This window comes from Callithrix jacchus, chromosome 5 (assembly GCF_049354715.1).
Source record: "Callithrix jacchus isolate 240 chromosome 5, calJac240_pri, whole genome shotgun sequence".
In the NCBI taxonomy this organism is placed as follows: Eukaryota; Metazoa; Chordata; class Mammalia; order Primates; family Cebidae; genus Callithrix; species Callithrix jacchus.
Window position 1 is genome coordinate 2,613,092 of NC_133506.1, and position 17,102 is coordinate 2,630,193.

General features: G+C 43.3%; 1 protein-coding gene across 21 annotated transcripts in view; it reads left to right on the plus strand.

The window, feature by feature from the left end:
* NDRG3 (NDRG family member 3) overlaps positions 1-17,102 on the plus strand; it is an 86,096-nt gene that overhangs the window by 60,952 nt on the left and 8,042 nt on the right. For 18 of the 21 annotated variants that reach the window (XM_035302654.3, XM_035302661.3, XM_078371032.1 and 15 more), the window contains 4 exons: positions 7,674-7,730; positions 11,582-11,685; positions 12,372-12,437; positions 12,559-12,610. In XM_035302654.3, coding sequence (XP_035158545.1) covers positions 7,674-7,730; positions 11,582-11,685; positions 12,372-12,437; positions 12,559-12,610 — 279 coding nt within the window. The remainder of the gene's footprint in view (positions 1-7,673; positions 7,731-11,581; positions 11,686-12,371; positions 12,438-12,558; positions 12,611-17,102) is intronic. The other 3 variants (XM_078371038.1, XM_078371033.1, XM_078371037.1) reach the window with 1 other exon arrangement.

The following is a 17,102-nucleotide window of genomic DNA, read 5'->3' on the forward strand; positions in this document are numbered from 1 at the left end:
GCAGGATAGTTGCTTGAACCCAGGAGGTGGAGGTTGCCCGAGATCACGCCACTGAATGCCAGCTTGGGCAATAGAGTAAGACTCCTTGTCTCAAAATAAATAAATAAATAAACTGTTTTCAAAGTATCTGACCATTTACACCCCAGCAATGTGTGAAAGTTCCAGTTGCTCCACATCCTCACCAACATTTGATATTACAAGTACTTTTAATTTTAGTAAAAGATGAGCAGTTTTAATATTTTAATATACTTTGTTTTCCATCACCAAAATAGCTTTGGTCATTAAAATAAGAATTTTTAATTATATAATCTTTTAAATTTTAAGCTGTGCTATAGGTAGATAATCCTGGGTTTTAATTTGTATCTCCCGAAGGGTAAGTGATATCAAGCTTATTTTCTTGAATATCCTCCTGTGAAGTGCTTGTTCTTTTGTTCTCACCCTCATTCCCCTCCCTGCTTCATAAAATATTCTGGATTGGGCGTGGTGGATCATGCCTATAATCCCAGCACTTTGGGAGGCTGAGGCAGGCAGATCACGAGGTCAGGAGTTCAAGACCAGCCTGACCAACATGGTGAAACCCTGTCTCTACTAAAAATACAAAAGTTAGCTGGGTGCAGTGGTGCACACCTATAATCCCAGCTACTCAGGAGGCTAAGGCAGGAGAATCACTTAAACCCGGGAGACGGAAACTGCAGCGAGCCCAGATTGCACCACTGCACTCCAGCCTGGGCAACAGGGCAAGACTCAGTCTCAAAAATAAAAAATTCTGTATGTGAGTCCTGGGTACATGGACTCACAGGTATCTTCTCCTAGTCTATAGTTTGCATTTTTACTTTCTTGATGAAGTGAATGGATCACTCTACAATGAACCCCAACACCTTATCTGTGCTGCTTCTTCCAAAGACATGTGGATTGCTGATGTTTGCTAACTGGAAAATGAAGGAATTTAACTTCTAAAATCTATTAAGGAGATAGGAAACTAAAGGGGAATGCTAATGACTTTACAAATATAAGCACTCCTAGTCCCAAACCAGAGTAAAAAAATGGGTGATTCTATTGGCAAAGGATATTTTTTAAAAAGAAAAAAGTGGGAATACGGAAAAAATTATATCCCTTATATTAAAGGATCTCTGGGGTGTCAATTTTTCTAGCTGGAAACATAACACCTTTGTCTGAGTTCCTGTCCTGCATCCAGGAAGAATGAGGTACACAGACAAGTGAAGGGTGAAGAAGAGTTTTATTTAGTGTTAGAATAGCTCAGAGGAGTGGGTAACTCCTCTCTGTAGGCAGGTTTTCCAGTCTAGTGTTCAGCTGTTAGCAGGCAGGAGGCCCTGGAGAGGGTGGCTCCTCTCCACAAGCAAGTCATTCCAATGTCTCTGCAGGTTTCTGAAGTTCTCAGCAGAGAGGATAGCTCTTCTCTGCCTACAGGTCATCTCTGTAGCTCCAGTGGAGAGTGTTTTCCTCTCTGCAGCTGGTTGTCCAGTCTCTCTGTCTTCTTATCCTTTGGTTATCCCCTACCCTGGACCTCAGAAAGGATAAAATGCATGCTAACTGGTCCATGGGCAGGCCAGGAAGAGGTGTCACAAGTCCCCACTCCAGTCCAGGGGACTAGCAGTCCAGCCCCCAGACTTCAGGGTCTCCTTGCCCTGAGGGTGGGGCCTTACTGGGGACCCCACTCCCTTCTGCCCAGGACTCCATCTGCCTCCTGCTGCCATTCATGGCCCAAGTGCCTGGTGGGGTCCTTCCTGGGGTGCCCAAGAATGCTGGCTGCAGAGATTCCCCAGTCCTGCCACTGCAGCTGCACCCAGCAGCTCCCACCCTGCCAACTCAGAATGGGCAGGACTCCCGCTTGTCCCCTGCTCTTGCCTGCTTCCTGGAGCCAGAAGCCCAGGTCTGCAGCCAGAGGCCCAGGTCTGCAACCACCAGCGTAGTGGCTACAGCAGCACCTGGAAAGGCAAATCCTGTTTGTTCACAGTTCCCCCAAGAGCACAGGGAGGCTCAGATCCACAGCTGCAGTTTGCAGTCCAGGAGGGCAGGGTCCCTGCTTGCTTCATAGAGCAAGAGGCTTGGGTCTGCAGCGGTTGGCAGCTCCCATCCCAACCCAGAAGGGGTGGGCTTCCACCTACTCCATGGAGTGTGTAGCCCAGCCACACAGCATGATGGCAGCAGCCACTGCCATCACTTGCATTCAACTCACCTATGCTAAAAATAATTCACTGTTAGGCTGGGCACAGTGGCTTACGCCTGTAATCCAGTACTTTGCGAGGACGAGACAGGTGGATCATGAGGTCAGGAGTTTGAGACCAGCCTGACCAACATGGTGAAACCCCATCTCTACGAAAAATCCAAAAATTAGCTGGGTGTGGTGACGCATGCTTGTAACCCTGGCTATTCAAGAGTCTGAGGCAGGAGAATCGCTTAAACCCAGGAGGCAGAGGTTGCAGTGAGGCCAGACTGCGCCATGGCATTCCAGCCTGAGCAACAGAGCAAGACTTCATCTCAAAATAATAATAATTTACTGATGTGGGGTGCAGTGGCTCACATTGTAATCTGAGAACTTCGGTAGGTCAAGGAGGGTGGATCACCTGAATCAGGAGTTCAAGACCAGCCTGACCAACATAGCAAAACCCCATCTACTAAAAATTTAAAAATTAGCCGGCGTGGTGGTGCACACCTGTAATCCCTGCTACCCGGGAGGTTGAGGTATGAGAATTGCTTGAACCCAGGAGGCAAAGGTTGCAGTGAGCCGAGATCATGCCATTATACTGCAGCCTGGGTGACAAGAGTGAAACTCCATCTCAAAAAGAAAAAACAAAAAAGCACTGTTTTCAAGTTAGAAAGGAAGCAGTTTTGAACCATTTTCTTGATGCAAATGTTATGTGTATGTTATTTTAATGTAGAACTATGGTATTTTATAGTAAATCACTGATTTCCAAAAGAGAAAATTAAGCTTTTATTTCCTGCTAAAATGTCCCTAATCTGTTAATCTCATTTTAAACAAATGCTTACTTCTCAGTACTTTCACATTGCCATAAATATTCTAATACACCATTGCAGGACGTTGTCTCCAAAATGCTACCACCTGACTTGTTAAATGTATCAACAATCTTTATTGGCCAGGCACAGTGGTTTAACTCTGTAATCTCAGCACTTTGGGAAGCTGAGGCAGGAGGATTGCTTGAGCCCATGAGTTTGAGACCAGCCTGGGCAACATAGTGAGACCCTATCACTACAAAAAAATTTTTATAAGTAGGCCAGGCACCGTGGCTTATGCCTGTAATCCCAGCACTTTGGGAGGCCAAAGCAGGAGGATCACATGAGGTCTGGAATTCAAGACCAGCATGACCAACATGGAGAAACCCTGTCTCTAGTAAAAATACAAAATTAGCCAGGCGTGGTGGCGTATGCCTGTAATCCCAGCTACTTGGGAGGCTGAGGCAGGAGAATCACTTCATCCCGGGAGACAGAGGTTGCGATGAGCAGAGATAACGCCATTGCACGCCACCCTGGGCAACAATAGCAAAACTCCGTCTCAAAAAAAAAAAAAATTTTTAAAGTAGCTAGTTGTCTACCAGGCATGGTGGCTCATGCCTATAATCTCAGCACTTTGGGAGGCCAAGGCAGGCGGATCACCTGAGGTCCGGAGTTTGAGTCCAGCATGGCCAACATGGCGAAACCCTGTATCTCCTAAAAATACAAAAATTAGCTGGATATGGTGGCAGTCTCCTGTAGTCCCAGCTACTTGGGAGGCTGAGGCAGGAGAATTGCTTGAACCTGGGAGGTGGAGGTTGCAGTGAGTCAAGATCACACCAGTGCACTCCAGCCTGGGCAACAAAGTGAGACTGTCTTGAAAAAAAAAAAGTTGTTGTGGCACATGTCTGTGGTTTCAGCTACTTGGTAAGCTGAGGTGGGAAGAATGCTTGAGCCCAGCAGGTCAAGGCTGTAGTGGACCATGATCACACCACTGCACTCCAGCCTGGGTGACAGAGAGAGACCCTGTCTCAAAAAAAAAAATTTGGCTGGGCATGGTGGCTCACACCTATAGTCCTAGCACTTTGGGAGGCCAAGGCAGGAAGATCACTTGAGGCCAGGAGCTTAAGACTAGCCTGCTCAACAGAACAAGACTTTGTCGCTACAAAAATTTTAAAATTAGGCATGGTGGTACTTGCTTGTAGTCCCAGATACTCAGGAGGTTGAAGGGGAAGGATTGCTTGAGCCCAGGTGTTCAAGGCTGCAGTGAGCCATGATCATGTTACTGCAGTCCTGCCTGGGTGATAGAGAGAGACCCTGTCTCAATAATAATAATAATAATAATAAAGCTATATTGATACTCAAACCATGAAATTCAATAAGTCAATATCTAGGAACTTTTCTGAAAGGTAGTGATCCTTAAAAAGATTTTTAAAGAGTTGGGTAATAATTTTTTTTTTTTAATGTAACACCTATACAGTGCTTATTGTGTACCAGGCACTGTTCTTAAATGTTTTAGAAATACTTAACCTTTTTCATTTTCAGGACAATCCACTGGTACCATTTCTATCCCACAGAGAAATTATTTACTTAAAATTACATCGCTAGTAAGTTGCAAACTCAGAATATTCATTACAGCATTCTTTTAATGCTTTAAAGCATTCATTAAAGTGGGCAGATTACTTGAGGTCAGGAGTTCAAGACCAGCCTGGCCACCTGGCCAACATGGTGACGCCTATCTCTACTAAAAATACAGAAACATAGCCAAGTGTGATGGTACGTGCCTGTGGTCCCAGCTACTCAGGAGCTGAGGTTGGAGAATCACTTGAAAACTTGGGTTGCAGAGATTGCAGTGAGCCTGGATTGTGCCACTTCACTCCAGCCTGGGTGACAGAACAAGAGAATGAGACCCTGTCCTAAAACAAAACAACCACAAAAAAAAACGATGTTGTTGTGTTTTTTTTTGTATTCTGGTTTTTTGCAATTTTCTGTGATAAGCATATTTTTATTAAAACTATTAAAATATTCTACTGGCTGGGCATGGTGGCTCATGCCTGTAATCCAAGCACTTTGGAGGCCAAGGTGGGCGGATCACCTGAGGTCGGGAGTTCAAGACCAGCCTGACCAACATGGTGAAACCCCATCTTTAAAAAAAAAAAAAAATTCTAAGCCTGTAATCCCAGCACTTTGGGAGGCCGAGACGGGTGGATCACGAGGTCAAGAGATCGAGACCATCCTGGTCAACATGGTGAAACCCCGTCTCTACTCAAAATACAAAAAAATTAGCTGGGCATGGTGGCGCGTGCCTGTAATCCCAGCTACTCAGGAGGCTGAGGTAGGAGAATCGCTTGAACCCAGGAGGCGGAGGTTATGGTGAGCCGAGATGGCGCCATTGCACTCCAGCCTGGGTAACAAGACCGAAACTCTGTCTCAAAAAAAAAAAAAAAAAAAAATTACCAGCAAACTAGATTCGAAATAATTTATCCATCTCTTCCTACATTTACATTTTGGAGTAATGGGGTATTTCTTAGCTAAAACACATTAACAATGCTGTTGGCAGATGCTGTGGAAATTCCTTCTCACAGCCTGGCTTACTTAAAATTTGTTCTGGCTGGGCACAGTGTTTCACACCAGTAATCCCAGCACTTTGGGAAGCTGAAGCTGGTAGATTGCTTGAGCTCAGGAGTTTAAGACTACCCTGGGCAACATAGTGAGACCTCATCTCTACAAAAAATTTAAAAATTAGCCAGGCTTGGTGGTGCGCATCTATAGTCCCAGTTACTCAGGTGGCTGAGGCCAGAAGATCTCTTGAGCCTGAGAAGTCAAGGCTACAGTGAGCTAAGATGATACCACTGCACTCCAGTCTGGATGATAGAGTGAGACCCTATCAATCAGTCAATCAATCTTGTCCTAATTCTTACTTAGTATGTGGGTACAATTTTTTTTCTTGAGATGGAGTCTTGCTCTGTTGCCCAGGCTGAAGTACAGTGGCATGATCTCAGCTCACTGCAACCTCCGCCCCCTGAGTTCATGTGATTCTTCTCTCTTAGCCTCCTGAGTAGCTGGGACTACAGACATGTGCCATCACACCTCACTAATTTTTGTATTTTTAGTAGAGACAAGGTTTCACCATGTTGGTGAGGCTGGTCTTAAACTCCTGACCTCAAGTGATCCTCTGGCCTCGGCCTCTCAAAATTCTGGGATTACAGGCGTGAGCCAACACGCCTGGCCTAATTTTCTGTAGTTTATGACCTGTGCATCACTGATAACCTATGTGAAGATTTCAGGACTTCTCCTCAGTCTTTCCGGGACTGTATAATCCTACTCCAGGCATAGCCATGTCTGTCCCTCACTACTTCTTCTCTGTGCCTATCCCCAATTCAATACTTCACCCCTAATCAGCAGGAGTTCAGCATAAAACCAAGGAAGAAAGCTTAACAGGAATCAGCAACATAATTTGAGTTGGAAATTTTTCTGAAAATAGACTAACAGTGTGCAGATTTACAGATTGCTGCATTTATTAGACTGGGATGCATCATTTTGAAATGGGAAAAATTGGAGAAAAATGTTTAAAACTCAAGAACATTCTGTAAACAAGTCATTTCCTCCCACTCCCTGAAATACAGATAGCAAAAACTGGAAGAAAGAGAAAAAAACTGTTTTTGTCTCTTGGAAGTCATGGGAGTGATTGTTTTTGTTTGTTTGTTTGTTTTGTTTTGTTTTTTTGAGACGGAGTTTCACTCTTGTTATCCAGGCTGGAGTGCAGTGGCGTGACCTCAGCTCACTGCAACCTCTGCCTTCTGGGTTCAGGCAATTCTCCTGTCTCAGTTTCCTGAGTAGCTGGGATTACAGGCATGCGCCACCATGCCCAGCTAATTTTTTTGTATTTTGAGTAGAGACGGGGTTTCACCATGTTGACCAGGATGGTCTCGATCTCTTGACCTCGTGATCCACCTGCCTCAGCCTCCCAAAGTGCTGGGATTACAGGCATGAGCCACTGCGCCCGGCCTGGGAGTGATTGTTAAGTCAGTCCTTATCAGCCATAAATCCAGTGTAAATGCAGAAACACAGGCTGGAATGAAGTAGCAAACAGCCATGAGGTCTGGCTTTCAGAGAAGAAATGGCCAGCATCTCTTCCAGTTCCCTATTTTCACACCAGGCTTTATTATTACCCTGGAAAAGAGACTTCGTTTTTTCTTTTTTTTTTTTTTTTTTGAGACGGAGTTTCGCTCTTGTTACCCAGGCTGGAGTGCAATGGCGCGATCTCAGCTCATCGCAACCTCCACCTCCAGGGTTCAGGCAATTCTCCTGCCTCAGCCTCGTGAGTAGCTGGGATTACAGGCACGCGCCACCATGCCTAGCTAATTTTTTGTATTTTTAGTAGAGACGGGGTTTCACCATGTTGACCAGGATGGTCTCGATCTCTTGACCTCGTGATGCACCTGCCTTGGCCTCCCACAGTGCTGGGATTACAGGCTTGAGCCACAGCGCCCGGCCCTGACTTAGGTTTTTCTGACTTGTTTCTCATCTCTGTGTTTCTTTGAAACCACCATCTGATGAAAATGTATAACACTGAATTGTGGGGTTTTCGTTTGTTTTTTAAAAGATAACATATATAATAAAGTGTACTTGTTTTAATTGGGCAGCTTGGTAAATTTTGGCATATGCTTACCCTCTTAAGACAGAGTTTTAATTTTTTTCAGCTCTCTGGCCTGACAACCAATGTTGTGGACATTATTTTGGCTCATCACTTTGGGCAGGTAAGTGCCTGCTTCAGCTAGAAGAGCTGTGTTTATTGGCTTGCATGCAAATTCTAGGGCTGCCTTAGAATTTACCTCATCCCAACAAATAACACTCCCAATGTTGAAAGGCATGTGGCCTTGCAGAGGTGAATCTTTAACTCATTGCCACTTGGTTGTTGCCATGTGGAACTCAGAGAAGACAGTGTCTCCAGCTACCTGTTTCTGTAAATAGCATGCCATCTGTTAATGTTTGACAGCATCACGTGCCTCCCCAAACATCTTTAGAGCCATTAGGAGGTCTGGGAAAGGCTTCACAGAACTAGTTCAGGGAAAAAAAACTGTGAAATAATAGTGCTAAAAGAAGCTTAGAGATTATCTTGTTCAAGCCCCATGTTTTCTGACTGGGGAGGAAAAAGTGGCAGTTATCATGTACATAATTGCTGAGTGGGGAAGGGGACTTAACTGGGAGGTGAGGGGGACCCTGGTCCTCTTCAAAGGGAAGAGTGAGTTGGGTGACCGACAAAGGAGTGATGGAATAAGTGGGCAATGAGGTCAGAGAGCTGTGAGGTGTCTGGGGTGGGGAGAGGAAAATAATATGTTTAGGAATAGTGGGTACTTAATTGTAATCTGCTTCATTTAAAATATTATCCTGAAGGAAAATGGCAGATGGGAAGAAAACTAGCATTTACCAACCACTGATTATTTATAAGACTTTAGATGTGCAAACTATTTTTTACATGGTTCTGTTAGTCTGATTTTAAGATAGGGAAACCAAAGACCAGAGAGGCAACGTAATTTGCCACCACCATCCAGATGGTGAGTGTGGAGCTGACATTTGAATCCAGGTCAGGCTAAGTCCAAAGTCTATAGTCTTTTATTTCATTATATTTTTATCAAAGTTACAAATTCACATGTATTTTAGAGTAGAGGAGTAGAGAAGTTCTACAGGGCTTATTACAAAGAGGCTGTCACCTACCCCATATTCTGCTTTTTAGTGGCAACCACTTTAATTCTTCCAGCTGATTCCTTTGGGTTTTGCCTCCATATTGCCTTCTCTTTAATTGAGGTAGTACTTACAAATAGTGTAATGCACACATCCTAAGTGCATCTCAGTGACCATTTACTGATGTATACTTTCACGTAACTACTACCCAGAACACAAACAGAACATTTTCATCATTTTCATTAACATTTCATCATTTTCATCACCCCACAAAGCTTTCCTCATTATCCTTTCCCACTTAATAATTCCCCACCCCAAACAGGTATTCACTGTTCTGTTACCTCCATAGATTATTTTTGACTATCTTAACTTCATATAAATGGAATAATAGAATGTATATTTCTCTAGGTCTGGCTTCTTTTGCTGAACGTACTGTCTTTTTTTCATCCATGTCATTCCATGTGTCAGTAGTGCATTCTTTTCTATTACGGTATAGCAGCAGTTCTTTGTGTTAATATACTACCAATTAGGTGTTGGGTACAGTGGCTCACGTCTGTTATCCCAGCACTTTGGGAGGCTGAGGTAGGCAGATTACTTGAAGTCAGATGTTCAAGACCAGCCTGGCCAACATGGTGAAACTCTGTTTCTACTAAAAATACAAAAATTAGCCAGGCATGGTAGCATACACCTGTAGTTCCAGCTACTTGGGAGGCCGAGGCAGGTACCCCTTAGAGGGACCCTATCTTTATAAATATTCAAAAATCAGCTGGGCTTGGTAGCTTTAGTCCCAGCTACTCAGGAGGCTGTGGTGGGAGGACCACTTGAACCCAGAGTTCAAGACTGGCCTGGGCAATATAGCAAAAGTAAATACTATTTTATATAGGCCTCTGAGGGGAGAGCTAAGGGGACAGTATTTAATAATTTCTAAAAAGCAAGAACATCCTCACTATATGTACAGTAAAATATATACACATACATATACATAATTTTCTATATATTACTCTCTATATATAACTATATACATATACATGTTTAATTTAAAACATATGACATAGTAGACTGTCATAAGGCTGAAGAGTTCATTTAAAATTTAAGCATTCAGGCTGGTCTGAAGGTAGTGAATTATCTGAATTGATTGTACAGTTAGTTACAGATTGAATTCCTTGTTCTACTCTTTCCTTTCTCTCACTACTGCTCTTGACCAGCCAGAAAGATAATAAAAATTAAAAATACGTTTAAAAAAATATAAGCAAACTAATGCTTGTACTGCTTTGAAATGGAAGCAAACATGGTTTTTAAACACGAGTAATGCTCATCTTCACCAATAAGAGAAAAAAAATAAAAATACATTTGTACTAGCAAGGATGTGGGAAGACAGGTAGTGTAAATAAATGAGAGAGTCTATATATTCGGATAAGGAATGATCTCTACTATACTTTACATGGGAAAGCAAGTGTAGAGCAATGTCTAGAGGACTATAATTGTGTTTTTAAAAAGGTGGGAGTCAGTTTGTTTATTGAGAACAGGGTCTTGCTCTGTCGTCCAGACTGGCTTACAGTTATGCCATCATAGTTTGCTGCAGCCTCAATCTCCTGGGCTTAAGCCATCCTCCTCCTTCAGCCTCCTGAAGGAGGCATGTACCACCACATTAAGCTAGTTTTAATTTTTTTGGTAGAGATGAGGGTCTCACTATGTTAACCTAGGCTAGTCTCAAACTCCTGGCCTCAAGCGATCCTCCTGCCTCTGCCTCCCGAAGTGCGGGGATTACAGGCATGAGCCACCACACCTGGCCTGTCATTTGGTATTCACTTTTCTTACTATAATATCTTTAGAATGAGACTGGGGCTTTCACAAAGTTTTCTAGTAGTGATTTCGGTACCATTCAGTTTCAGGCAGACTTTTGTCAGTATCCAACTGTATTCTGGGCTCATTACATCCATGGTGGTGAAAATGCAAACAAATTTTCCATCTCTGTTTCTCTAATAAGGCTTGGTGGTGAAGTTTACACATTGCCCTGGATTAACAGACTTCTAAATTATCCCTGATGTATTTCTTTCCTTCAATGCAAGAATTTTCCTTTCTGCTTAAAACTGTTTAATGATGTGTGTGTGTATGCACACACATATTTACATATATGCTTATGTACTCACGAACCTGGCAACTAGCTCTGATGATATCTGAGAAGGCCAGCAACAGAGTGACCATTAAACAGTGGGTGGTGGAGAGGGAGACTTAACTTTTCACTGTATAGACCATTTTGTTTCTCTCGTTTTTTTTTTTTTTGAGACAGAGTTTCACTCTTGTCACCCAGGCTGGAGTGCAATGGCACTATCTCGGCTCACCGCAACCTCCGCCTCCTGGGTTCAGGCAATTCTCCTGCCTCCGCCTCCCGAGTAGCTGGGACTACAGGCACGCACCACCATGCCCAGCTAATTTTTGTATTTTTAGTAGAGACGGGGTTTCACCATGTTGACCAGGATGGTCTCGATCTCTTGACCACGTGATCCACCCGCCTCGGCCTCCCAAAGTGTTGGGATTATAGGCGTGAGCCACTGCGCCCAGCCGATAGCTGGTTATTATCTTCATTTTTACAATATCTCCATTTTTGTGAAGAATGACAGAACATTAAAAAAAATACAAAGAAATCAGGGTTCCGAGTAATGAGGTGACCTAAGTTCCACAGCTAGTACTTGAATTCATAATAGGTCCTTTGCTGCCCTCATCTGACACAGAATATGGCACTGAACCAGTCTGATGCAAATAATCAGCCATTCAGCCTATCAGTACATCAGTAGCCTCCAGGCTCTGCCCCAATCCCCATCATAAGCCGTATGGTTTGGCTTGTGGTATTGAAAATGCAAAATAAATATGATAGACTTGATCTGGAGCTCAGAAGCTTACCTGTGTCTTCTTTGAATTGTTCTAGGAAGAGTTACAGGCCAACCTGGACCTGATCCAAACCTACAGAATGCATATTGCCCAAGACATCAACCAAGACAACCTGCAGCTCTTCTTGAATTCCTATAATGGGTATATATTTTTTCCTGTTTCTTCACTTAAATGTAGACAGGTCTAAAAAGAGGTGGCAGGGGAGGAGAGAGGACTGTATCTAATCTTGAGACCAGCTTCTTTGAGGTGAAAATGTGAGCCCCTTCTGGCTTTCTAGAAACATGGGCAAAGATGGAAGAAATGGTTCAGCTGTAACTTACCCAGAGTTATACAGCCAGGAAGGAGCAAAGCCAGATTTTGAACCTTGTCTCTCTAGCTCTTTTCTTCTGTAAACAGAGCCTCCCTATTTTTAGCTGAAATTAGAAAGATTAAGTCCTATACTAAACTCTTAGTTACAAGGAAAACACCCTTCCCCCTCTCCTCAAAGTGTTAGTCATTCTCTTCTCTTAAGGAATTTATTCCTATAAATTAAACACTTAGGACTTGAGAGCTTCAGTGGTATTGCTGTTGGGTTTTGAGGCTGTCTCCTTGTAGCATCCCAAAGAGTCCTACAGGGTTTAGCCAGGCGCCTCCTTCCTGCCCTGTACCACTCAGGACGCCATTGAAGTGGCGACTCGAGAACCAAGTCACACCAAGGGAAGGCTTCTTCCCTTCTCAGGTGTGAAGGAAAGGTAATTTCACATTCCTTGATACATTTTGGTGTTTATGACCAGAAAATAATCTGAGTTGCTATGACTTTATCCATTGCTTTTGCTTTGTTTTTCTAGGCGCAGAGACCTGGAGATCGAAAGACCCATACTGGGCCAAAATGATAACAGATTAAAAACATTAAAGTAAGTTCCTCAGTTTCCTCAACTGACTTGCCAAATATCTTTGCATTCATAGACTAATTTGGTGTTCAGTGGAATTTATGTGCCTATTTGCTGAGTGACACCTCTTGTTTTGCCTACCTAGGTGTTCTACTTTACTGGTGGTAGGGGACAGTTCGCCTGCAGTTGAGGCCGTGGTAAGTATGTTCTGATGCTGTGAAGATAATAAGATTAAAATGCATAAAATTATAGGCCGGGCTGGGTGTGGTGTAAGCACACCTGTAATCCCAGCACTTGGGGAGGCTGAGGCGGGCGGATCACCTGAGGTCAGGAGTTCGAGACCAGCCTGGCCAACATGGTAAAACCCCCATCTCTACTAAAAATACGAAAGCAAATTAGCCTGGCATGGTGGTGGGCACCTGTAATCCCAGCTACTTGGGAGACTGAGGCAGGAGAAACGCTTGAACCTGGGAGGCAGATGTTGCAGTGAGCCAAGATCATGCCACTGTTCTCCAGCCTGGGTGACAGAGGGAGACTCCCTCTCAAAAAAAAAAAAAAAAAAAAAAAAAATTATAGGCTGGGTCCAGTGGCTCACACCTATATTCCCAACACTTTGGGAGGCTGAGGCAGTAGGATCACTTGAGACCAGTGGGCAACACAGTGGAACCCTAGCTCTACAAAAAATTTTTTTTGAATTAGGACAGCCTTTAGTCCCAGCTACTCTAGAGGCTGAGGTAGGAGGATTGCTTGAGCTCAGGAGGTCAAGGCTGCAGTGAGCCATGATTGCACCGCTGTACTCCAGCCTGGGTGACAGAGTAAGACCCTGTCTCAAAAAAAAGTATGTAGCATACTGCTGACACACTAGAAACAGTGGGTAAATACTAATTTTTGTTTTCTGATTACACATAACAGGGTTTGCTCTTTGTCATACATTTTAGAAAGTTAATTCGTCAATCACTAGATTTCATCAGATGGGATCAGTTTTGTTCTTGATTGTGTTGTGTGGTGTAGTTCACTTTGTGGCAAGTAGTACAACTAACACCATTTACTTATTATCAGATTTCTGACAGCCTCAGCCTTCAGTCTGGAATAGATTGCCACCATAAATTGAGTAGGCTGGAAGGCCATCTCTTCTTCCGAAGGACATAGCACATGGATAAAAATTATATATGCTCATTGTAGAAAATATGAAAAAAATGTAAAAATAGAAAGATGAGGGGAAAATCGTAATCCCATTACCTAAAGACAGATGATTACCTTTTGCTTTACATAGACCTGATTATATTGAATATATAAGATTTGGGAGCCTGACTTAATACTTTCGATAGCATTTTTCCGTTATAGAGTCAGTATGTCTATAGATTTACCACTATTTCTTTAACTTTATTTTCATGTCGATTAATTCCAATTTCATGCTATTAATAATGTTACTGTTGGCCAGGTGCGGTGGCTCACACCTGTAATGTGCTGGGATTCCAGCACTTTGGGAGGCTGAGGTAGGTGGATCACCTGAGGTCAGGAGTTCAAGACCAACCTGGCCAACATGGTGAAACCCGTCTCTATTATAAATATAAAAAATCAGATGGGTGTGGTAGTGCGCGCCTATAGTCCCAGCTACTTCGGAGGCTTTGACAGAAGAATCACTTGAACCCTGGAGGCAGAGGCTGCAGTGAGCCAAGAGTGCCAGTCACTCATGCCTGTAATCCCCGCATTTTGGAGGCCAAGGCGGGTGGGCAGATAACCTGAGGTCAGGAGTTCGAGACCAGCCTGATCATGGTGAAATTCAAATCTATTAAAAATGCAAAAATTAGCATGGTGGCAGGTGCCTGTAATCCCAGCTCTTCAGGAGGCTGAGGCAGGAGAATGGATTGAACCCAGGAGGTGGAGGTTGCAGTGAGCCGAGATCGTGCCATTGCACTCCAGCCTGGGGGACATGAGTGAGACTTCATCTATAAATAAATAAATAAATAAAATGTTACTATTGAACATCCTTAGGAAATCTTTGAATCTTTGATTATTTCTTTGGGATGGATTTCCAGAAGTGGAATTAATATGTCTAAAATTATAAATCTTTATAAAGTCTTTAATACATTTTGCCAGGTTCCTTTCCAGAAAGGATATACCAGTATATTGCCACCAGCACTGTATAAGCATGCCTGTTTCACTGCACACTGTCTAGCATTGAATCTTTTTTTATTAGTAGTTAATTTGATAGGTTAAAAATAGTATCTCAGGCCAAGCGCGGTAGCTCACGCCTATAATCCCAGCACTTTGGGAGTCTGAGGCGGGTGGATCACGAGGTCAAGAGATCAAGACCATCCTGGTCAACAAGATGAAACCCCGTCTCTACTAAAAATACAAAAATTAGCTGGGCATGGTGGTGCGTGCCTGTAGTCCCAACTACTCGGGAGGCTGAGGCAGGAGAATTGCTCGAACCCAGAAGGTGGAGGTTGCGGTGAGCCGAGATAGTGCCATTGCACTCCAGCGTGGGTAACAAGAGCAAAACTCTGTCTCAAAAAAAAAAAAAAAAAAAAAAATAGTATCTCACTGTTTTAATTTGCATTTATTTGATTAAAAATGAAGTTGATAGTTTTTCATATGTCTAATTATGTGTTTCCCACAGCGTATATAACTTAACCAAGTATCTGTGAAATTACTTGATTTCTTTGGCTGTCTTCACTTCTGCCCTAAATAGAGCAAAACATTAAGGAGTAAAGCTTTTTGGAAAGGAAGTCTAACAAATGATCAGAGGTGTAGACATAGTTGAGAAGGTTTGTGGAGTAGGGAAATGATTGTAGGGCAAGAATATACAGATTGAAAGGATATATTCGCATGTCTCTGAACTGCCCTATAAAACACTCTGTGTCTGGTGTGAAATACATGGCATGTGGCTGGGCACAGTGGCTCATGCCTGTAATCCCAGCACTTTGGGAGGCCGAGATGAGCAGATCACTTGAGGTCAGGAGTTCAAGATCAGCCTAGCCAACATGGCAAAACCCTGTCTCTACTAAAAATACAAAAATGAGCTGGGTGTGGTGGTGCACACCTGTAATCCCAGCTACTCAGTGGGAGAATTACCTGAACCCAGGAGGCAGAGGTTGCAGTGATCTGAGATCGTGCCACTGCACCCCAGCCTGGGTGACAGAGTAAGACTCTGTCTCAAAAAAAAAAAAACAGAAACAAAAACAATGATTGTGGTCAGTCTACCAGTTATCAAGACTTCTTATAATGTTGTAGAAATTGCAAAGTGGTGAATGAAGGAATTAGGTCAAATGATTTATTATATTAAATCCAGGTTTTGGAGTTCATTCTTCTAGAAAATATTTATAGTATATCTACTGTGTTCTAAGCACTGTGCCGAGCAGTTAGAGATCCAGTTTTTAAATTCTACCTTTAGAGTTAATGCACATTCTGTAGGGAACTGATACATTTGTTTGTCACTGCCTGCATTGTCCTTTGTGTAGAACAAATCAAAGCTCTGATTTGGTGATCCTCACTTTTTATATTATCCCTGATTTTAGAAGAGTTTTGTATACCTGCCCACCTGCAATCCCGAGAGCAAAACTTCTTCTGGATTACTGGGTCTTGGCTAGGTAATTTTAACCACTGCTTGCTGCCACTGCAGTCTGTCATGTAGCCCATTCCTAAAACAACTAAAATCCTGTCACTTCAGACACCTTCTGTGGCATCTCGCCTTCCACAGTCAGCTCCAGCCTGTGCCCCAGCCTCACCTCCAGTCTACCTTACCTCACGCTTGCCTCAGCAGATGTTCTGTTCCCACCCCTGGGCTATGCTTATGCTTTCACCTTGATTCTAGAAGTCCTCAAACACTCACATTTTCCCTTTATCTATCTGTAGAAATCCTACTCCTCTTTCTGTGTTCACTCAGCTTAGTTGTGAAGTGTTTGCAGTGGTTCATTTTGCTTTGTATTACATGTTTCATCCTGCTAGATCCAGACTATCAGCATAGACTTTATATGTATGTTCTTAGCAAACGTATAAACAGAGAGATCCAGTTGACCAAAATAGCCCTAAAACAATGCTGAACCGAGAGATTGTCTCCCCAAAACGTTTTCTTTGAGTTCCCTGCCCTTATGAACACAAGGGTACAGGATATCAGACATGTGAATGTACAAGGCCGTGATTCTTAATTAAATGACTCTATGAGAGAAAAATGAGAAGAGTTCAACTTTAGGCTGGATAGCCAAAGACTTTGAGATAGAAAAGAGTGAGGATATAAGGAATGAAAAACCCACTAAGGAAAGAGGCAGGGGAGGTGCTCAGGGCTTAGTCATTAGACCCAGTTGTGCTCAGAAGCCATTAAAGAGATCCCAGCAGGAGCAGGAGTGGACCCACGGTCCAGTCCTCTTTTTTTTTTAAAAAAAAAAAGACAAAATTTCACTCTTGTTGCCCAAGCTGGAGTGTAGTGGCGCAATCTCGGCTCACCGCAACCCCCGCCTCCCAGGTTCAAGTGATTCTCCTGTCTCAGCCTCCCGGGTAGTTGGGATTACAGGCATGCAGCACCATACCCAGCTAATTTTGAATTTTCAGTAGAGTTGGGGTTTCTCCATGTTGGTCAAGCTGGTCTTGAACTCCTGACCTCAGGTGATCCACCCACCTGGGCCTCCCAAAGTGCTGGAATTACAGGTGTGAGCCACCATGCCCGGTGGTCCAGTTCATTTTTCAAAG